At 43.3% G+C, this 23209-nt stretch overlaps 1 protein-coding gene across 2 annotated transcripts in view; it reads left to right on the top strand.

Moving 5' to 3' along the window:
- The window catches only part of LOC112571725 (protein Wnt-5a-like), a 104488-nt gene that overhangs the window by 57321 nt on the left and 23958 nt on the right, over positions 1-23209 (top strand). For both annotated transcript variants that reach the window (XM_025250963.1, XM_025250962.1), the window contains exon 4: positions 12782-13074. In XM_025250963.1, the coding sequence (XP_025106748.1) occupies positions 12782-13074 (293 nt within the window). The remainder of the gene's footprint in view (positions 1-12781; positions 13075-23209) is intronic.

The raw sequence follows: 23209 nt of genomic DNA, 5'->3' as shown, positions 1-23209 counted from the left end.
GAGAAAGTGCAGAACGTGAAGTTTGCTCGCGGAAGTACTTGCTCGTGATTAATGACGAGCGTTCAACGGTTTGTGCCGATTTATGACGTCAGTTGACGTCACGCCATCAAACCGCTGCCAGTGGCTTCCGAAGTGTTCAGATCTGTTCATCGCACGAGAGGTTGCGGGCTGGTGCTTCACGCATGCGCGTGCGCGCGCTCACACAAACACACACACACACACCGTCAGACGGGTGGGGGAGGTACGGGGTGTCACTCTGGTTTGGTGCTGGAGTAACTCTGGAGCCTCTCGCTCATTAATCTTCTTCGTGTGCCTTCTTCCTTAAGACTTTACAGATGTAACTTTCGAGAGGAGGGGGATGCGGATTGGGGTGGGGATAGGGGTGGAGAGGCAGCTCGTCCGTTTCCTGGCCCGCTAGAGGGAGATAACTGAGGGAGCTAACTACGTTCTAACGCCATCTCAATCACAGCCGCCACCCATGCTTGTGCGCCCTCCCCACCATACCCTGAGCCAGCCACACAGACAAACGGCCAGAACTGGTCTGTCGCCAAAATTCTGGAAGGAATGATTACTCGAACATTCTGCAGGGCTAGAGGGTCACCTGCCTATGGCGCGCTTCTACTTCCGGTCTGCAAAGTGACCGAGAAAATTGCCTGACTTCATGATGGAGAGAATTAGCTACGATATCCAAAACCTATATATATATAAAATATGCATACATATAATGAATTTAATTCCTTATTCAGCGGAGTGTGGGTTTGTTTATTCCTCGAGGAGCATAGGGCCGCAAAAAGAAGGAGTGAGGAGGAAAGGAATAAACAGTATCACTATTGGCTCAAAGATGTAAATCCATTAGACTACCTGAAATAATTTTGTTTACAGTTTGGAATATAGGGAAACGGAAACGAACACACCAACGAAAAATCGCGAGTTTTCACAATTATTCGCCTGTTTCAATTCACTGCGTTTGGAAATTTCATCCACCTGATCCCGATAACCGAGTAACAGAAGACATTATCTGCATAGTTCTTTGTCTACAAGAAGTTGGAGTTAGTAGCACTGACAAAAATACCTACGCAGCCAAGGAAATAAATGCAGAAAAAAAATCCTGAGTAAAAAAAAAAAAAGAAGAAAAAAAAAAGGGGGAGAGAGTTGGTGTAGAGCTTGCCGCCGATTGAATGGCACCCGGAGAAGCGAACTCACTCACTTGATGATTGTGATGAATGCGCGGAGCCTGGTTCTGGCAAGCTCTCCTTCCAGACGCGTTATGGGGGACAGGGAAGAGACCACAGATGAACATTCCTGCTTTGTTTGTGTGCGAGTGCACGGGAATGTGTGTTTGTGCTAGCGGTTCCTGGCTCTTTCACTATTTGTTCTTTTTCTTTGCTCTCAGCGCATCCATTAACGCAAGTGAAACTGTAAATGAAATTGGCTTTTTCTGGCTAGCCAGGGCCTGCGAATATGACTTGTGGGTCTGTGAATTTTCTGGTCTTTTATGTTGGCTGGGGAAGACCTGTTCTGGAGTTTGCTACCTTCCCTTCTTCTGTAGCAGCACGAACACGAGCGAGGACGACAAAAAATATTTATGTTATTATAATAGTCGGAATTATCGGAATAAACAAACAAGGTGCCGGCGCATGAACACTTGAAAGACGAAAACAATCTGTACTAATATGTTTCCCTTAATGCCTTCCTGTCTGGTTGCCTCTTCACTGACTTTCTGTCTGTATGGCTGGCTTGAAAGGTAGTCTGGCCTTCTATTTTTGTACGACTATTTTTGTATACTTCCCTCTCTTCCTGCATGCATGCTTTTAATGACTAAGAAAGTTGTTAAGCAGTTACATCCATTAGTTATCCTTGAACTATCTAAACCATCTTGATACAGATCATATATAAATTTGGAATCTGAACAATATAGTGAAGAGACTTACCCCGCTCCTTTCCACTCCCACCTGTCATGTCTTTCTACCTGTATGCGTGAATCCTCATACAGCTGCTGGATGATGACAATGAGCTTTGGTGGAAATCCGTAGTGCTGCATCAGCTTCCAGATAGTTTTCTGGCTATAGAGTCAAAAGCCTTCTCAAAATCCATAAATGCCATGTAGAGTGGCGACTGCAGTTCGATGGACTGTACAATAATATTTCGTAACGATAAGTGTAGTGATATGGTCTGTGCATGATTAACCCATGCCCAGAGACTGTTTTAGTGTGGAAACATTGTGAGAGAAGTCATGTTTCTCAAAGCGGACTTAAAAAGAAGTAATCACATTGGAAAGATCCCACTCATCAACGCCTGCAAGTGCCATTGGTCGTTTAAAAGTGTTTTCCTTGCGATTGACAGAGGATATGTTCTTAATACCATGTCATAGTGTCCTGAGATCGCCACTACTGAACTGTAATTCAACTTTGTCCTTTATCTCTTCTTTGCCTTGATGGCATCCCGCACTCTTCGCTACTTTTTAGTCGCGTACATTTCCAGTATAAAATATTCCTTTTATTACTCAGTACGCCCATGTCAGCCGGCAGGTTGAGGTCAACCTTCACTTTGACATGTTATGTCTCTTGGTGAAGGTGTCCATTAGTTTGGTGAACTTTGAAAGTGCAGGTGGTGCCAAACATTTCCGACTGATGTTGTTGATAGTTATGGCACCACCACCTCCACCATTTTTTTCTCTTTCTCCAGATTTGTAGGCAGACCTTTATGGTGAAACATGTCTAGCATATATTTATGATGTCAGGCTTATGCAATTTTGGATGTATATTTTAAGTCAAAATAGAACAAGATTTTATCGTTAAATACCTGTTAACATTAATATTTTACTGTAAAAAGTTAACTGCATTGGCGTAGACAAAGTGGATCTATTTTCACTTTGCCATGGGCGAGAGCTGTCAGTGCCTTCTGAAACACTGTATCATCACTGTTAAATAAATTTTCGTGTTTGTTTAAATTTATTTTTCCCTCTCACTCTTTATGAGTGTGAGAGAGAAACTTGTTCCAAGGCAGTAGATATCTAAACTAAATAAAAGACACCCGTAAATATCATTCACCTACCAGATAAAAAATCTCATCGTCTTCCATTAAAGGCTTACTGGCTGTAAAAGTCATTCTGTTTCTGACCTTATTAAAGGACAGTTGTCAAACAACAGTTTTTGATAGTTGGGTAAAACTGTTTTCCAAAATATTTCACACAAGAGCATGAAACAGGAAAAAAAGAGAGAAAAACCTTTACTAGCTGCACGTTTCTAACATTTAAAATTTTTCTATAAAAGCAAATTTTGTAAAAATCTCTCCTAAACACTATAGAAGTTGTTTTAGTAGTAGTAGTAGTAGTAGTAGTAGTAGTAGTAGTAGTAGTAGTAGTAGCAGTAGTAGTAGTAGTAGTAGTAGTAGTAGTAGTAGTAGTAGTAGTAGTAGTAGTAGTTACAGCAATAACTATTTTATTTTCTGTTTCGTTGTTTACTACATGCACGTGCGGTTCGAACTATTTATTTGTTTTCGTGCTTTTCAAGTGCTACGTGCTAAACACAAATATTATGCTGAGTGTTCTCAACTGTAAATTGTCTTCAAAAGGAAGATTTTGATGTTTATGGTATGTGTTTGTTTTCCTTGTAAAGAAGTTAATTTTGTTAAGTCCACTAGTTAATTATTTCTCTGTTTTTATTTCTCTTATGGGTCAATTTATATGTATGTTTTAATATGTTTCTAAATGCTTGGTTGTTTGCTTGACCTTTCCATCTGTTTGTATGGTCATGGCTTTGAGTAATCTGTAGTCTGAAAACAAATGATAAAATACATATAAAACCTATATTCGTTGATTGCGGTTACGAACTTATTAATAAATAAATATGCAATTGCGGTTTTTGCTCATTGTGGAGAAAATTCGCTTTGATCATGTAATGTGCTCAGTTTTGTCACAAGATTAAAGTTCCTTTTTCTTTTTCTTTTTTCTTTTTCTCTTCCACCCCAACAATCTAGTTAGCCATCCATGTATTTTTACTGTGTGGTCGCAGTGTTTGCTGCTCACAAGGCTAAGATTGTTTGCTGGAGTCTGTAAAAAAGCTTACATATTTTTATATACCAATCTCAAAAGCAGCCCTGTGCTGATTAACTTATGTTTGTAGAGATTTTAAATAATTGAAATGGATTTACAAACTTTCATGCAACCCCACTCGAAGGCTCGAACCTTGCTAGTCAATACATAATGTCGATCGAAATGTGTGTGTGTGCGCGCGTGCGTCTATGCGTGTATATATAAGATGAAGGGTAGGGGATAGGTATTGCTGTCTTGTAAACATGAAATACTTTGGTATGAAGCAAAATAAAGTGTATATTTTAAAAGGATATAAGCTCCTGTAATAGCCCAATTTTTTATTTTTTTTTAATGAACATGAATGAACAGCTATAAAGGATCATAGTCAAAGTGTAGTCAACGCCCTTGTATGCAGTCACCTTTTCTTTCTTTCACTTTTCTACCGGTTGGCTTATTGTCTGGCTAGCGGGAAGTCGGCTTATAATGATCACCCGTCGGAGACCGGGAGAGGCGCCAGGGAGGCGGGGTGAGCGGCGAGTGACGAAACAGCTGCCGCGCTCCTGACTGCCGTTAGAATAATGTGCGTGCATCCACTTGCATTGTGCTCCTGCACTGTGGCAGCAACTCTACCCTGGCTGTTCCTTTGTCGGCCGGGACAGGGGGGAGACGTGTGTGTGTGCGTGAGTGGAAGTTGGGGGGGGCGGGAGCGATAACTGTTCCTACTATCCCATCAGGATGTACGACGAGAGAAGGAGCTGATGCACGTCGTGTGTGTGTCTGTTGGCAAGACTCAGTTCCTGCTGTCTACCAGCTTCCTAGTTCGGGACCTTACACAAGCTTCTTCTTCCTGACGCCCACATGTTCCTCGTTGATGCCAACAGAGTCCTTGTTCCTCGAGCCCCTATGGCCTGCCAGCTCGCGGTTCTGGACCCCAGCAAGCTCCTAGTCCCTGACTCCTACAAACCTCGACTTGGTGCTGCTTACAAACCCAGTTCTTGATAACCACAAAAACAGTTCTTATACCTTTAAGTCCGATTCCTGAGGCTTGAGTGCGGTCAGGTGGCGTAACGGTTAACCCTGTCATCAATACAGGGAAGGTTGGGTGTCCTGGGTTCAGCTCTCGACTCGGACACGGTGTTCTTTTTTTTCTGGCATCTGTTTACAGGGCTGGGTGTCTTGCCTTGGTTGCTGGCTCTGGGTTAAATCTCCATCCCCCTCCTGAGGCTTCAGTTCCTAAAGCATACAAACCTTTTTCCTACTGACTATAAGACCCTGTTCCTAATGCCAAAAAAAAACAGTTCCTGACGCCTACCAGTCCAGTTCCTGACCATTGCAAGACCATTTCCTACTGCTTGCAAGCGCGATTTTAACGGCTCAAGCCCGTTTCCTGACGCACACGAAGCCCAGGCTTGTGATGCTTGCTGCCTGTTCATCAGCAGGTCTCTGCGCGCACGTGTTCGCACGCACGGGTGCAGGCCTCACGGACGACCCTGCGTTTCGGCAAGGTGGGCACGTGCTGTGTGCAGAACACACATTTTGTGGTGATTAAAGACATTTGCTCTTTTTGAAGGCGCCTTACGAAAATAGAGGCCAGCGGAGGAGAGGTAGCTCCCGAACATTTGTTTGCGCATGCGTGAGCGTGCATGTGTCTGCGGTGCGCGCGTTTCTTCGTGCATGCAGGCAAAGGATGTCTGGATATCAGTACCTATGTCATACTCTGTGTGTGTGTGTGTGTGTTCATGCGGGTAGGTGTTGTGAGTCCAAGTGTATGCACAGGTTCCTACTGCTCATACGTGTACGTACACCTGCGCGTACGTCTGTCCTGTCCGTCGGTCTGTAAATATATTCATGCAAATGAGGTGAGGGGTGGAAGAGGGACGTGTGGGACACACCGCATGTTTCCGAACTTCCATCTTTCACCTCGGACCCGATGACAGCTCTTTTACCCAGGAACAGATGAACGATAGAGTCACCCAGTCCGTCAATTGCGACTGGAGGCGTCATTCAGTACTGGCCATTGACACTCCTCCTCCTCCGTCCACACCCTCCACTTTTCCTCCTCCCCCAACCTCCCATCCTGACCCTCAACCCACCCGGTACGCATGCGCTGAACCCAAAATTTTAGCTCGCTATCAAAAGCGCCCGGCACCCCGCCGACAAAGTCATTGACGGGAAGTAAATAAATAACACAAAAGGACCAATCGCGGTCCCCCCGAGGAGGCCCTTTCTAAGTGTAAAATGAAGATATTGCTTCTTTTATCGATTCTCTCGCGCCCCTCACGTCATTTTTGACATGCTCTTCGCTGAACCCTCGCAGATCAAAAAGACAGCTTTTGATAGGTGCAGGGGTGGGTAGCGGGGTGAGGGCCTGGAAATGGAGAACAGCGATACCGCGGCAAATGAAACGTGCTGCTCGTATAAATCTTTTCTGCCTGTCCACACAGACAAACTCCACCATCACCACCCCAATGCCCCTTCCTTAGGACATCATCTCCCCCACCACACACCCCGAAGCACACACACACAGACCATGCAACCCTCCCTTCCATGTGCTCCTTCAGCAAAGAGAGAGCATAACGAAGGGTTAGCAAATAAATACTTAGACCCGGCAATAAGCACGGAGGGGATGACTTATTGACCCTGTCGACGGCGCTGGAGGTAGGTGCAACGTTGGGCTGACTTGCTGATCAGTCCCTCGGCAGACAACATACCTACCACGAAAGTAAAGATTAAAAAATGTCAAACTTTATTGATAGAAACAAAAAACTGTTTTGGGAAAAAAATTGTTTTAAGACAATGTTTTCTCCATTAATAGGACGACCACGAAAAGTCACAACATCACCGTCATTGTCAAGTGTCAGATTACTTTAACTAGTACTCGTGATAAATTAACAGGTGTTGATTGTATCATTGATTTCATTATGCTTTTTCCTTTAGTACATCATATTACTATCGTGTTGTAGTAGAGAAAACCAAACCGTTACACCCAAGAATAAACTTTCACTAGAGTTTCTGCCAGGTATCCACATGCCTTCATTGGCAAACTGAGTGACTGACGTATTCAGTGCACACCACCTTGCGATGAACTGAGGGCATGTGACTGAATGTGACTGTCGTTTACACTATCCTCCTTTTCATCGATAGCTTGAAATCTTTCTCTCTTTTTTTTTTTTTTTTTTTTTTTTCTTTGTCTTAACGCGTTGGCAAACACTCACTACCAACGCGAAGAATGTAAAAGTCAGTCGCTCGATGAAGGAAGCGAACATCCACAATTCGGCTAGTCCTTCATCCTTCGCACGTGCAGATAGATTAACGCGTGCGTAACCTTTGACCCATTTCAAATGAAGATGAGGACATGCACCGTTGAGTGCAGTTAAAGTTCCACTGGCTTGTTTGGCTCGGCACAGGTTATGGTAGGCTGCGTTTTTGCGTGTGGAGACTTTATGGGCAGTTTAACAGCAACGGCTGAAGGCCTTGCTTCGTTCTCGTGGCCATAAAACGCAATGTACATTTATGTTTTCCTTTGGGGCATGCAGGTGTGTGAAAGACTCGCTGGCTGTAAAGCAGCGGCGCCCGCAGTGACGAGACATTTCACAAGCAGCGCCACGAGTGACGGAGTGCGCGCGCCACTGTAAAGTGGCGTTGATGACGAGTGTGGTGGAGTCCGCGTCATCAGGTGTGTCATAGATAGCGTCATCGGGGGGACCAACGGGATTAGAAGGGTCGGAGGTGACTGGTGGGTTAGAGTCGGTGTCACTTGGGTGTCAGAGTGGGTTGTGGTGTCGTCATCGGGTGACAAATTGTCTGCCAGTGACATAGAATGTCAAAAATTGCAAAATTTGTGTGACATGTATTAGTGAAATAGGAAAGCTACACGGAAGCACAGATTTTGATTAAAGTGTTTGCAACTTGAAGCCATGTGCACATCTGAGTCGATACGAGGACTAAACATGAAAAGTATGATAAGTAAGCTTAATAAGAAACTTGACGCACAAGACTAGACATGGCTTTTGGAAATAAACTAGCTGATTATAATCTAGCTCTCTAGCTAGAAAAGTATAAAGGTTAATTGGAAACCAACACAAGCAGCTAAATTAATTAAAACTTTAAATCCATGACATCCCCTGTTTCTCTCAATCCCTTCAAATGCGATCCCACACCGCCCAACTGCTTGTATCTGTCCACTCTGTCCATCTTTAAAGGAATATGATCTGGAAAATAAATTTTAAAAAAACACGGAAGTAAAGCAGAGAGAGAGAGAGAAGGATGAAACAAAGAAAGAAATGGGTGAAGATGAGTCCTAGTCAGATATGAATTGTGATGTCGCATGACAAACGCCAGTGCCGCGTTCTGCTTCATTACAACGCCCACGATGCTCTCTCTCCGCCTGGTACCACAGAACCCTTGCAGCCCCATAATGCACCTTGCTTTCAACCCCGTGATGCACCTTTTAGAATCGCTTCTGTGAGAGGTTACACGTCAGCAGATGACCCTATGCATCCGTTACATCGCGACCCCTGTGTCATGTCAGTGTGTGGGGTGTCGCACTGTTTGTCCTGAAACACGAGATAATGTCGTGTACAATGGACATCAACAGTTTTTCTCAGCCTGAGACTAGTCGTCGGGGGACATAATGACAAAAAAGGTGAAGGTGCATCGGTTGGTGAGGGGGAGCAGAGAGGTACTGTCGGATTGTCCACTCCTTCATATTTGTCAACCGCCATTTCTTCTTCTTCCCGTCGCCATCCTTGCCTCATTAAAATTCTAGCTAAATATTTTTGCTAGTTATTGAATATTGCTCAAGCCAGATTCCATGTCCCGAAATCTGGGCGAAGACTTCCATTCCCTTTTACTTCTCGAACTACACGCCTCATATACTACAGACGACACAGCCTTTGTCACGTGACACTACAAATTGTCTCATACAACACTATGACAGCTGTTTGCTGTCATCTTCCTCACTATGTCTTTAAATCATCCAAGAGGCCATTGTTCATCTCATATTTATTATCACACAGCTTCTATCTTTCATTTTTCTGTTAATTTACACTTTTCCTTCCAAAATGTAAAACATTGCTCGCTGGAGAGGTTAATTATTTCTTCGGGGTGGCCATGTTTCATAAACTTTTAGGGTATCCCTATTCGTAGCAATAAATAAAGTTCCTTTCTGACCAAAAAAAAAAAATATTGTCACAATTCTTCGCCATCTGTAAGAGCGGAAAGGAGATGATAATTATTGTCATTGCCCGCAGCTCCGTTTGTAAACCTCAGTTCTTCCCAAAGCTCCCTAAAAATAGTCCACGTCGTCTGCCAAAACTTTTTCAGGGAGCATTTATATCTCCATGCATAAGTAACTCCACAACTAGGGGGCATAGTTTAACAGCCAATTTTTTTAACTACATAGAAAGAGAACTGTTCAAAATAATGTTTGAATCTTTGTGTCGTCAAGAAAGCAGTACGAAAGTAAAAGTCGACTACCCGTCATGTTGATTACCTGCACCCTCTTCATTCCTCCGGGTATTGCCCACAGCCACGTGTATGTAGTGTAGGTTGTAGTTCTGTCTCCACACAGTGAGATGTTTTAAGGTTTTTGTTTTCATTTGTTTCAATACATACAAAGTCTTGCTTTGACGAGTATGATGTCCACATCCTTGTCTGTGCCTCCATGTGATTTCTTTCAAGAGTGTACTTTAAATAGGTTACGACAAAGAATAACATTTTTGTTGCTATGTTTTTTATAAGTAATATTTTAAACCAGTTTTCAAAGTTCAGAACGATAGAACAAAACCTACTTTGTAGAGAAACATGGTAATTTAGTTCTCAAGAAACAAGAGCCGCCGAGCGAGTCTGTTACAATGGCGACACTCGACAATCCCAGTAACAGCCTGTAATTATGGGACTAAGCTCTCGACAACCGCCTTTTCCAGACAGGGGTATAGTCAAGTGTATAGTACAGGGATTACTTTCTCAGCGTATGCAACCTCTTGTTGAGCCTTTCATTGCCCAAAAACACAGGTTCGCGCAGGGGAACCAACACGTGTAAACACATGCATGAATAAGGACGCTTCATCTGCGCAAGGCACTTGGTTTTTTTTTTAAACTCTGGGAAACAAAGGCTTGTACAACGACCTACCACAAATGTTTAAAAGCCTTCTGACGTGTGGAGCGACGCCCTGCCTGCTTGTGAAAGAACTTATCTCCCCTTGGCGGGGTACAAGGAGTCCACTGTTTGAGACTCTCTTGTCAGAGAATGGCTGGAGACATGAATGTCTCAACTTTGGATCAAACATTTCTCGTTGTCCTCAGTGGTCATTGAGGTTAGCAAAATAGTGCAAAAAAGTCATCGTTGACATTCCATGATGAGATTCGAACCCTATCCATGAACAATTACAATAGAGTTCTATACCACATTTGCCACCTTGAGTATCTCGGATGGGAGAGGAGGATCGCGACTGGCAAAGATGTTTTCATGAATCTCTGCAAAGAAACAGAGAGAGGGAGAGAAAAACAGAGGTCTTCATTTTAAAACATAAAAAGGAAGTATAAAACTGAAGGTAGGGCGATGTTGGGGTTGTACCTGCTGAGATTCGACCTTCCCCTGCCTTGCTGGCCTGGCCCCATGCAAGCCCAATCCGACCCTAATAATCGGACCGGCTGAAGATTCGCACAAGCACCACAAGCTCAGTTATCTGCCAAGGTCACATTTCACGCAACAGGGGGAGATAACCGGGGCTTTACTGCCTGACATCAACATCGCAAACGAAAAACCACTGACGGTGGCGAGGGGAGATGGTGGTGGTAGTGGCGGTGGTGGTGTAGTTGGTGGGTGAGGGCAAAACATTCTAACAAGCTTGGGATTTGACTGAAGGCTAAGAGGTGCAGATAGGAAACACGTGCAGTGTGTGGGAGGAGAACTGGGTTGCCGGGGAGGAGAGGACGAGGGGTCTTACGTGTGTTTTAGTACAGTTATGTTATCGGTTCTCACGTGCAAGCGCAGGGACAGATATGAGGTGCGATCGTTAAGGGAGGGAGCGAGCAGGCAACATGGCAGACTAGGGTGTGAGAACAAGAGACAGAGACTAATTAGGTCAACCGGTCTTAGGATGTGGTGGCAAGAGCGAGAAACAAAACACACTGTTTATTCCTTCAGCCACCTCTCGCAGGGTTGTCGAGAGTTTTATATCAGTTCGTACGTTATTTCCGGTTACCAGCATCAATGCAATGATACAATCCGTCATTTGCAAAATCGTATTTAAGAGCATAAAAGTTATCAGCATTAAGAGTTCAAGTATCTTCCATCATTTTACAGCGTGTTCAAAGGTACAAACAATGACACATCCTTTTACTTTCTTCTTCCCATAGCGTAAACAGTTTGTAAGTTGAAAATTTTTCGGCCTCGATGTTGTCATCACTGAAATCTTGACACCGAGGTTTTGTATCTTTTGGCAGGAATATGTGAGTAAATACTTTATATAAGTGTTCCAGAAAGAAAAAGATATTAAAACTATATCATTATTATTATTATTCCAGAGATCTTTCGTGCGATATGTGATTGTAAAAGAATGTTGTTACCTAGAGGGCGTCCTTCCCTGACCCTTGCACTAGGGGGAGGTTATCAGTACGAAACTTTTGCTTGAACAAAAATCATGAAAGAATGCTTCCTATCTCGGAAATCACATTAATAGTTCCCTCTGAGCTATAGTGGAACCTTATCTCTCGTAGACCAGTTTACTTTTTATCTCTTCCTGCCTTTATTCTTCCGATGCTCCTAACAGAGTATCTCGTCTTCTGTTTCTTTTAATTACTTTTTTTGCTCTCAAAAAGCTTTTGTTTGCTTTTTCTTTGTCCGAGATTTCAGCCATGGTTCAGATCTTACTGCTTAAGAGCAATAATGTCTTGGACGACAATATTACAACTGCAGGCTTTAATCCACGACGAATGGAAAGAATTCGTTTAAAGTTCAATTATAATTAATAAAAACCAACATAAAAACAATGCAAGCCTGTCTACATGTAATGAATAACATATTTTTCATTGACCTGTATAGTTTCTCTGGTGTCCAACGATCAAAGCTCAAGAGCTGCGGTTCAAAGGTTGGGAGCTGGCAGAAGGGTTTTGTTGGTGGGCAGGCTGGTGAACATCTTGCGTTAAACCCCCCTTCTTCTTTTTCTGCATCTTTGTGTGAGGAGAAGGGAGTGCGTGTATCCGTGGCTGCAAAAACACATTGCACATCTATACATCTTTCGCCATTATTCTCGAAGTAATTCCGCAAAAAGTGTGACGAACTCCAGTGGCTGAGTGGTCCGTGCAAGTAGAGCCATCCATTAACAACCTCAAGCGCATGATGGGAAAATAGTTGCCGAGGCTTCACTTGTGCAAAGCCATTGTTACCCATGTAAAGCTTTTACCTACACATTTGCCTCAATCTTCTCGTCGTTAGCTTTCGTGAAAAAAAATTTTCTTTCTCTGCCTTCGTGACCTCATCGCCTTTATTACCGGCGTAAACATTTTTTAACGCCCTTTGTGAACTGTCTGAACTTTTTGTCCTGTGGCGGAGGTGTACTGCCGGTGTCATCATGATCTGTCCAAACATGTTGTGTGAGCTTGCTATCATGATGATGACGATGACGGACGACGACGTGATGATTGATTGATGATGATGATGATGATGATGATGATGATGATGATGATGATGATGATGATGATGATGATGATGATGATGATGATGATGATGATCTCTGTCAACAGCCAGTCGGGAGGCGGCCTTCACGCACGCTGTCTCGGCTGCTGGAGTGGTGTACGCCATCAGTCGCTCCTGCCGCGAGGGGGAGCTGCAGAGCTGTGGCTGCAGCAGGGCGCGGCGACCCAAGGACCTCAACCGGGACTGGATCTGGGGAGGGTGTGGTGACAATATCGAGTACGGCTACCGCTTCGCCAAAGCTTTTGTGGATGTACGCGAGAAGGAAAAGAACCATCCGCGGCACTCCAGGTCCCTGGCCAGGATGCTGATGAACCTGCACAACAACGAAGCCGGGAGAATCGTGAGTTCTTGCTGTCCGTCGATCGGTTGGCTTGAGTGAATGGCTGGGTGATGATGTGCAAGCTGGTAGGATATCTGACCATTCGCTCCATTCTTTCGATACATTCTTGCATCGCTTTTTTTTTTTTTTTTTTTTTTTTTTTTGTCATAGCTTTAGTGCTTTAGTCCCATCAAAGTTTGATGCAGAGTGCGCGTGCGCGTGGCTGCTTCGCGGAGCATCAACTCCGGCGCGCGGCGATTGGCTGGCGGTGCAACTGATTGACGCTCATCGCGCGCGTTATTAACAAAGACTAATCAACCTCCCTGTGGGTCCATCGGCGAAGGTGAGACCACAATCCCAGGGTCTACCTGGGAGATCGAGTCTGCAGTCCTAGAGACAGGTGGCTGTGTTCGTCTGTCAGGTGTCTACAGCAGGCCGCCATCAGCAGCAGGCAGTTGTTTATCTTATTTACTTCCAGCCTTTTGGTCTGGGCTTCTCACCAAGGGACTTAACTATTTCATTTACAAACAGACTTTGGATTAAATGTTTACTCGCGTACAAAATAACTTCGGAATGAGTAGGTAAGATACTAATTCGGCGAAGAAAAAGAAAGGGGGACAAAAATTTGAGAAGAAAGTCTTTTCCGTTTGAGAGGAACCACAGTTTTCACCTGATTTGAAGGGGGATCACCAAGGTTTACTAACTTAGAAAATTTGTCGATTGAGCGAGTTGAGCCGAATGGCGTTCATTCTGCCAGCGCGCCTTGCTTGCGTCATCAGTGTGAGTGCAGAGAGAGAGAGAGTCACGTTTTTGTGGGCATGTCGCAAATTTTGTTGAACAACATCACCCTGATAAATTGGTAGCAAATATAGCAGTTAACATTTTAATGACAATGTTATGTTTTCCGCAAAATTTTGCAAAGGAGAAAAAAAAACAGCAAACAATTGACAAATTCTTCCGTAAAGAAATCAGACAAGCAACTGCAGAGCAAGATTCTGATTCTCCTCAGCAAAAGATACAGTTACCCTGTTTTTATTGAAGAGGACTGGTTGGTACAGGTACAGTACACAATTTACTGTACTGTACAAAACATTTTATTATTTTTTTTTTTTGTTTTAATAAATACAGTTGAGACTCATGTTTTTCCAGTAAATAGGCATTTTCTGGGGCTTGGAACGAATTAATCCAGTGGGTTTCATTGCTTCGGTTCTCGAACAATTTGGTTCTCGACCGTCCTCCCGGAACGAATTATGTTCGAGAACCGAGGTATCGCTGTAGAGGGTAAAGGACTCTCAGATTAGCTGTGGTGTTCAGTGAAATCAGTAGTTATAATGATGGATAGTCGTGTGTGTTATTTAAAAAAAATCACCATGAATTTCAATACTGAGCGCAATTCTTTGCTAACTTTCCACCAACATCAAGTGTTTCTGTCGTGTTTTGACTTTAGGGATTGCGGAGTGTTGTTTTCGGTTGCAAATTGGTAGCTTGCTGCGTTCCTCACTTAGTGGGAGGGGAGGCTGAAGAAAGAAACAGAGCAAAATCAAGAGAGATGTTTCAGCAGCAGAAGTGGCGGAGGAGATGGCTATACAGTCAGCTGACTCTTACAGCGATCGCAAAAGGTTAACAGACCTACAGAGAGGGTGCAGTAGGGGTGAGGGTGAGATGGGGGGAGAGAAAATGGTGTGCTAGCCGAGACTTTTGATTGGAGATGGTGCGTTGAGGAGGGGGGGGAGTAAATGACCTTTACTGCGGGATGCCAAACAGGAACGGTAACCCTCGCCCTGGCAACTGCGCGTGGCATGCCGGGATGGCACGGACCTTGCCATTTTCCTTTCATCGGCTCCTCCGTGCTGTCATCTTACACTGAGACCTCGCTGTTTAACCCCCCACCCCACACCTACACCACCTCCATATATATGTTTCTTAACCCTTGCCACTTTGTAATAGAACACCTCGCCCCCCACATGCACACACACAGACACACATAACCACCACCACCTGCTGTACCTTTCTCTGTGAATCCCGAGTCACAAGCATCACCGAGGGTGCGAAGGGGTTAACAATTGCAGCCATGATCGTTTGCTGACTTTTGCGCGGTTTTCTGCGTCTGACGAATGGCCTGAACCACTACGCCGCGTACATCACACTAAGGTCGACCTTTCCGCTCGTGTTTATTGTGCTTAATGTGGCTGCAGCTGCCGGAGTTCAAACGTATGTGCAAGCTTGCGTGAATGCGTGGGTGTGAGAGATGCACCCGTTGAAGGCAGCGCATGCGTGGAAAGGCTCAAGCAGAAATACCCGCGCACCCGTGTTTTAGTGGGTGGCGTTTAGAGCACGGTCCTAGCTTTGCCCCCGTGCCAAACCCCGCCCTCCTCTCGGTCGCCCGACCATGGTGGTGATGCTGCTGCTGCTGCTGCTGCTGCTGCTCCTCCATCTACCGCCAGCATCTCAACTCGGCCAGGTGAGGGCCGTCAGGTGCTGGAACCAGACGGGTACAGATAAACTACATGGCTGTCTTGCCTGTACCAACTGGGAGGCATTGACAGCCCCACGTGCTGACATCCTCAAGCAGACGGACGTCATCGAGTCTTGCATCGCTTCCTGTCAGGAGCTTGTAAGTCCAACATCCCGCACCCAGCCCTCGGCCAGTGACAGACCATGCTTCAACGCCAAGAATAAACTGCAGGAGAAAAACTTCATCCATGTCCGGCATGACCCAACCTTCAGACGGTCTCAATGCGATCTGCAGAGCAAAGTTGGGTTTCAAGATCGAAGTTTTTGAAACAGGCGACTAGTTGATGGGACTTGGGGAGGGTACCAGAAAATAATATATGCTCTCAAGGAATGACTTGGACCGACACTATCTCTCTTCCAAAGTGTCTTAACCGGCAACACACATCTTTACCACAAGTGAAAATGTTAATACTCCAGTCCAAATGAAGTCGTGTAAAACTTGCTAAAGTCACATGCAAGACAACAAGTGCACCGTTGGGGATGCCTGATAAGAAGTGTTAACTCTCATTGGTGGTCATAATTCTCATATTTACTGAATATTTACAGTGTGCATGCGCTCCATATTTGTCGTACCATACGCGCGAAACATTTTTTTTTTTTTTTTAACTGAGTGGGGTTCTGTGTACAGTATGTAAGCATGTGGAATCAAATTCCTTGTGTTTATATATATATATATAATTAACATTGATTATTATATAGAAATGACATCGAATGTTTCTGAGAACGGATAAATGATAATCTCAATATCCCTTCGCGGGATAAGAATAAAGAATGGAATAATGGAAGAATAAAGTATCCTGCATCTTGAAAATCATTTCCTGCTTTCTGATTTATAGCAGTTAATTATTATATATCATTGGTATTGAATGTTTGTAGAATAATGGATAAATCAAAATTTCACTCTCTTAAAGTGTTAAAAATAAAGAATTAATGTATCTGGTAACATTCCTTTAGACCTCTGTGAAATCGCAGACAGTAGTGCTGGACATCTGGGAAAGAAATCGCTCGAAAAGTAAAGATCACTGTAAGAGAAAGAAAAACATATTCGCTTAAAGTAAATCTAGGTATGAGGATAACTTCCAAGGGAACGCATGAATAATAAATTGAAAGGTAAATATTTTATCCAGAAAATAAGGAGATTTGTACTATGATTACCACAACAAGAGAAAGTCGCTTAGTGCTAAAGCGGAAGTGGCTTAGAGTGCTCAAAAACCAATGAGAAACGGGTAGAATGTACCTCACATTTATGTCAGATAGGTTAACAGCAAAGTATATTACTATCATTTTGCTGGCGGCCAGTTCTGACTTCAACAGAGCATCTTCTCCCTCCATCAACACAGAGGCAGCTGTTTAAAGCAAATACGGAATTTAGGTAGGGAGCCAAATGTAAGGAAGGGGGAGGAAATCCCCCACCCTGTTAATGATTCCGAAAATACTCGGTGTAAATGGACACTTCATCCTGAGGGTACAGGGAGAAAGTGATCAGGGTTTTTGCTGTTATAATACTGTCCAGGGGAACTCAGGTCTGCATCCCACTTGTCTTACATCCCAGCTCTCTCTTTCTCTCTTTCTCTCTTTCTCTCTCTCACACACTCTCGTACCCGCTTTACTTGCTTTCTTGCCGTGATGGCTTCACTCTCCTCGCATCCCCATTGGCTGCTGGTAGTGCCAGCCAGTTCTACAAATTTCCCTCGTGACTTGTTTTTTTACTTCTTGCGGTGGTGGAAGGTACACCAATTTCCAACTTTATCGCTCCGCGAAAATTTCTCTTCCATCTTGCGCGTGGCGCTTGCGAAGTCGTCTGCCATACTTTTCCCTGCACCGACATGCATTGGCCTGCACGTGCAGACCGCGGCCATCAAACGGGAGGAGCGTTGCGTCAAGGTGGAGTGAGCGATCCAGCAGCCCCCGCTTCGCCCGGAGGGGAAATTCGCCGCCTCTTTAATCTGCGGGTTGATTATTTTCCTGCTGAAACTCATGTAATGGAGTTTTTGCAGGCAAGTGATTTTGCAGATAGCTCAGGCATGCTTTTGCGTGTGTTATGAAGATGTGAGGCAAACACTGTGTGTAAGAGAAAGAGAAAGTGAGGCAAACACTGTGTGTGTGTGTGAGAGAGAGAGAGAAAGAGAGAAAGAAAGATAAATAACTGGACCAACAGAAAGACACTGACAAACTGACTGCGTATAGTAAGACTGATTTCTGACTTTGGAGAATTTGGGAGTCAAAGGTGTAAAGTTCTACCAATTTCTTTTATTGCATACCTTTTCATGAAATACACAGCATTATTATACTTTATACCCTCTTACAGAATACATTACAGATTTTATGTATACACCTTCATGCAGAGTACATAGCACTGGTTTTATTCTATAATCTCTTCAGGATAAAGTAATATTAATTTGATATTATTCTTTCATATGAGATACAGAACGCTGATTTTATTTTAAATTTCTTTAAAAATTAAATAAAATTAAGTTTCTGTCTTGGGTCTCCTCGACAGACAATAAAGTCTGATTTGATTTGATTTATTTTATACAACTTTATTATATACCCTCAAGAAGGATTTTATTTCATACCTTCTGACAGGATACAGTAACATTGACTTTATTATATACTTCATAAAGGAGAAAGAACTTTTGATTTTTATACCTTTTATATAATGCCGTAACACTGCTGGTATGTGTGTGTTGTTGGTCTGTGTGTTATGTATTGTCATGCACGCGCTCCGAGTAAAGGAATGGGTGAAGGACGGTGAGACCATTTCGCGACGCTTCAAGAGTATTTTTAGGTTCTTCTTCCATTCACAAGGTTGCCAGCAGTCAGCATCAAACAGACAGAGAGAGCGAATGAGAGACAATTCGGGTTATTTGGACGTTGAAAGTCTGCAGTTTTCGTGCTGAAGTTACAGTTTTTCAAAACCACGAGAAAAGCAGACTTTCAACATCCGAATAACCCGAACTGTCGCTCTTTCTCGTTCTGTCTCTCTCTCTGGTGTTGACTGCAGGCATTGTTGCGACCAATATGTAGTACCAACCAACCTGACGTAGTACACTGTTAGCGGCGCTCGTTGATTGCAGGTGTGAATCGTAGCGATAATTAATTAAAAGATGGGTTTAGGAGCTGAAATATCCAGGTTAGGATTATATCGCCTATATCTACTGATATCTGAAAAAAAAAAAAAAACGCAAACGTTTCAGGTTGATTTTTAACTATAGATTTATAAACATTTAAGTCTGTGAAATCTGCGACCATTCGCTGAACAATAATTCCGGTTTCTCTCTTTACAGAACAACCCACAAGACTAGTATTAAAAGTCATAATAACATGTTTATTTTTATAGCGTTTTTTTCCACCATTAAAGCTGAGCTCAAGGCGCTTTACTTAAAGGAAAATAGTGCCTCACTGTTGTGAAGTGTTGCTTGCTATTTAATATGCTTGTGAATGTGTCCGTGCAAAAAAAAAAAAAAAAAAAAGAGGAATGAGAGTTTTGTGTAAAAAAAAAGCATATCGCGCTGGAATAATGCACTCCACGTTATCTTTGTCTATTTTTGTGTCATGTGAAGTGCCTTTATCCATCTTTGATGTCCGGGTATGCGTTCTATGAATAACTGTTATTATTATTAAAGAAACAAGCGAAAGATAAACAAAAAGTCTAACTTGGGAACGTTTCCTGTGCGAGAACATGGAGTGGAGAGAGATGTTTGTGTACCTGGGTATTACACACGGAATGTTAGTGGGGTGTAGTGGGTGTTACAGGCGGGTGGGTCGTCCACAGACTGTGATGGCCGCCAGCTGCTGGCGAAAAAACACCCGCGATACTGAGTGACGTAAAAATACAATACACGACGACATGCGCTTAATGACATAAAAAATATAATGACAGCGATGTTTCAGATGACGTAAAAATACTGCACGTGGTGAGGGGAGGGAAGCAGTGACGCTACTCCACATTTCGCTTACCTCCCCAGAGATGAAACTTCCAGGGTAAGAGGGCCCGGTATCGGGTGGGTGGGTGAGTGGCTAGGTGGGTAGGTGGGTGGACTGCCAGCTGCAGCGCTCCATGCAAAGATCTTTTACAAGACTTGAAACGTTCGGAGCGAAACACGCGTATCTTTCAACTCCGAGACTTCAAAGGAAAGTCATTACGGCCCGATTCTCACATTTATTTTCAGCCCCACAGATTATGCGGCCATATTCAAATTCGCTTCCTCGCCACAAACCTAGTAAAGGAGATGTGTGTGCACCCAATCAACCCTAACGTAAAGGTGCAACTTTTGAAACAAAATGCAGTACCGGTGGTTGTATTTTTAAGTTGTTGTTTGATCGTCTCTATAAAGTGAGGATTTAATGTGCATGTTGTCCTGACAGAGGAGCAAAGAAGCTGAAAAGAAGTAACCCGTTGTTGAATACAAGTATTTATTACGAATTTCACATAATTACCAATATATATAATTCACAAGCCATACTTAAATTTGTTTAATATTATTCACAAGCTGTGTATAGTTGACGAGTTTACTTAATTCATAAGCTATCCACGAAGTACTAGCTGTTCATTATTCACAATCTCTATCCATGAAGCACAGGCTATCCGTAATAATATAAAACTCTTGTTATTCATTATTCACGAGCTGTTCTTGTTGGATGTTTTATCTTAGCTTGTCGACGTTCTACACAAACACAGTTCATTTACAACTGTCCTTAATAACTAACTCGTTTGCAGTCTTAATTCACGATTCCACATGCAGCGTCCTATACAGACGTCCGTCCATCTCACCAGGATGATCATTTCTTCATCCCACCTTCCTACATCGCTGTCTCGCAGTCTTAGTTGATCTGCCATCTTAATTAACGGCCTATCTCTTTCTGCCCTTTGGGGTCGATGTTACCCAGTTTGTGAAACTGCTGGGTAGCTGACGCCATCACTTACAAACGATCTGAGACGAACTGAACAGTTCGTGGGTATCCTCGATAACTGCCATCCTCCTCTGTAATCTGGAGCAAGTCTGGGTGGATTGTGGCTATCACAGCTTCATTTGTAATCAAATAAAATGAACTGCAACTACCTGGCGACTGTCTTTAGATAACAGACAGGTTGCAATCTTCTCGAAGCGAAGGTTCAAGTTTTGTTTAGCTTTCGGGTCGTTCTCCGGGTATCTAAAGAAAGCGTGGGACACGGTACTTCGCGGAGCGACACGCCTGGGAGAAAGCACGTGACAACGATACTAGTAATGCAACAATCGCTCCTCCTTCGTTAGAGAGATGCGCGCGGGCTATCGGATGCAGCTATTTGCGATTGCACCTTACCTCACCTGCGCGTGCGGCAGGTAGACAAAGGATGAGTATCTGCTCTTCCCTTGCGTCCCAGTCAGACAACTCCGCTCCTCGTCTGATGGTCGTCTTCTTGCTCTTCTTGTCACCATAACAACAACATATGGCCACAGGAGTTTTACTTATTGTAGGGTAAACAATGGAACTCTCTCCCTTTCCATATCCACCACCTATCCATTATTGAATCCTTTAAACATGCATTGAAAACGCACATCTTCCGTAAACATTACTTCTAACAACCTTTCCCATAATGCTAGTCCTTGTTCACACCCTTCCTTTTGCAATATCATGTTACTCTCTTGTTCTTGCTATTTGGTTCCTCTTTGTGTTTTCTGTATTTTATTTTATTCTTTGTATAGTACGGTTGTTTATTCTTTTATAGTTCATATGTTATTTGTTTGTTTTGCTATCCCTCGCATGTTGTCAATGTTTCGTTATTGTTCTCAAGCGTTAAGAGCATGCTCCTGCAAGATAAGCAGCCAGTGTAAGATATCCATAACCAGACAATGTAAGGTAATTTAATTTAATGATTTATTGTATTTTTTGTGGGCTTTTCCAAACATTTAAGATCAACTCGGCTGGTTGCTTTGCTTTTTTATATAATAATGTGAAACTCGTGAAAGGTGTTTGCACTAATAAAGAGGGAAGTGCGCTATATGTCAGGAAACCTGAGAACCTGGAGAAAATCACCCACCACCAGTCCTGTCGACAGGCAAAATGTGTTTTGTTTTTGTTTTTCCTTTGATTTTCTGAAGTTAACGCGTTTTATTGCGGGGGGTCTACAGTAAACAAACAGCTGTCTCAGACGTAAATTTTATTCTCTTTTCTATTTGAGTGTTGCAAGTGATACACTCCAGTAAAAGTTTGAGAAGAAAGTCTGCAGTACTCATTAAGAAGTTAGCAAGAAAAATAGTGATAACCTGCGAACAGCTGCGGGGAAGAAAACAAGCATCCAATAAAACTTGCACTAGCCAATGAAATGCTGGAAAGAAAAAATATCACCAACCAATGAATGAACAGCTTCGGGAAAGCTTTATCAGCCAATCAAACACAAGGGTAGTCGGTGCGCGCGCTTGTAGATAGTGTGACGATGCACGTAGACTAAAGCTGGCTGATAGTAATGATTTTTTTTTTAACTTAAACATGGTCGAATTTAGTCAATAAATAAATCTGAATAGTTTAACAAGGATTAAAGCTTTGTTTCGGAGTGAAGTCACGTAAAGAAAATTCATTATGAAAGAAGCTTTAACAAATAATGGGGATAGAAAAGAACACGTCAAATAGTCGAGGGTAAATATGCAATTGTCGGACTGTATAATCAGTAAAATGTAGATTGCCCAACCCCCTGCACTTCCGTCCCTCGGTTTGGCTTCTTTTCCGCTAGAGGGCGCCGTTATGCGCTTCTAACAGCCAATCAGGAGGTTCACAGTGCCACCTTGTCACTAATTGTTGTGCCAAGTCGCAGTCCCAGCTGCAGCCTCCACATCTTTGCCACAGCTAGTTAGGATGCTTGCCACAGCTAGTTAGGGTGCGTGTGTTGTACTTGTTGTGGGTGGGGTGGGGTGGGGATTGGGTGGCAAGCACTCGGATGGCAAAGTGAAGTTTTTGCCGGCAACGTCGACACCCTGAAGTGTGGGGCGAGTAGGCCGGGTAGGTGAGCGGTAAAAGGTGGTTAACATGAAACACCACCGTGAAAGGACGACAAGAATTTAATTGTATGTTTCATATTACTTTAGTCTGCCTGTTTAATATTTCACCCATATAAATGTCCATATTAAATCTTATACACTGCTCCATATTATCAACGTAATTATCTTAGATAAACCAGATTGTTTGAAATAACATTTTCAGAGATCAGTTTTTTCCCATGTCTGTTCATTAATCAGTTGTTGTAGGCTTGTTATCAAAACAAAATCCAGACTAAACATACCTTGACTTCCTCAAAAAGCGTTTTTAGTGCTGAACTGTTGAAGATGAACGTGAAATGTTTCTTCATTAGTTTCCAGGTTTTATGTGTTTCATGTCCATGTATTTAAAAAGTATTGAGCAGCTTCCCATCTGCAGATGATTGATGACGTGAGCATTGCGGTTTCCTCGTGCGAAGACATAATAAATAGCATGAATGATAGTTGTTGCAAGCGGTCAGCCATGCTGCTTCTGCCACTGGCGGAGGTCCGTGGCTTTTTTTTTTTTTTTTTTTTTGTTTTGTTGTTTTTGTAATTTTTTTTTTGGGTAGGTTGGAGGGAATGTGTTGATGTGCCCGGGCTGTCAAGTTGTGGCGGCCAGAAAAAGCAAGCGCTGAGACAGAAAGTCA

The sequence above is a fragment of the Pomacea canaliculata genome, linkage group LG9 (genome assembly GCF_003073045.1).
Source record: "Pomacea canaliculata isolate SZHN2017 linkage group LG9, ASM307304v1, whole genome shotgun sequence".
NCBI lineage: Eukaryota > Metazoa > Mollusca > Gastropoda > Architaenioglossa > Ampullariidae > Pomacea > Pomacea canaliculata.
Note: the sequence above shows the minus strand (reverse complement) of the source record. Positions and strands in the feature narration are given on the sequence as shown.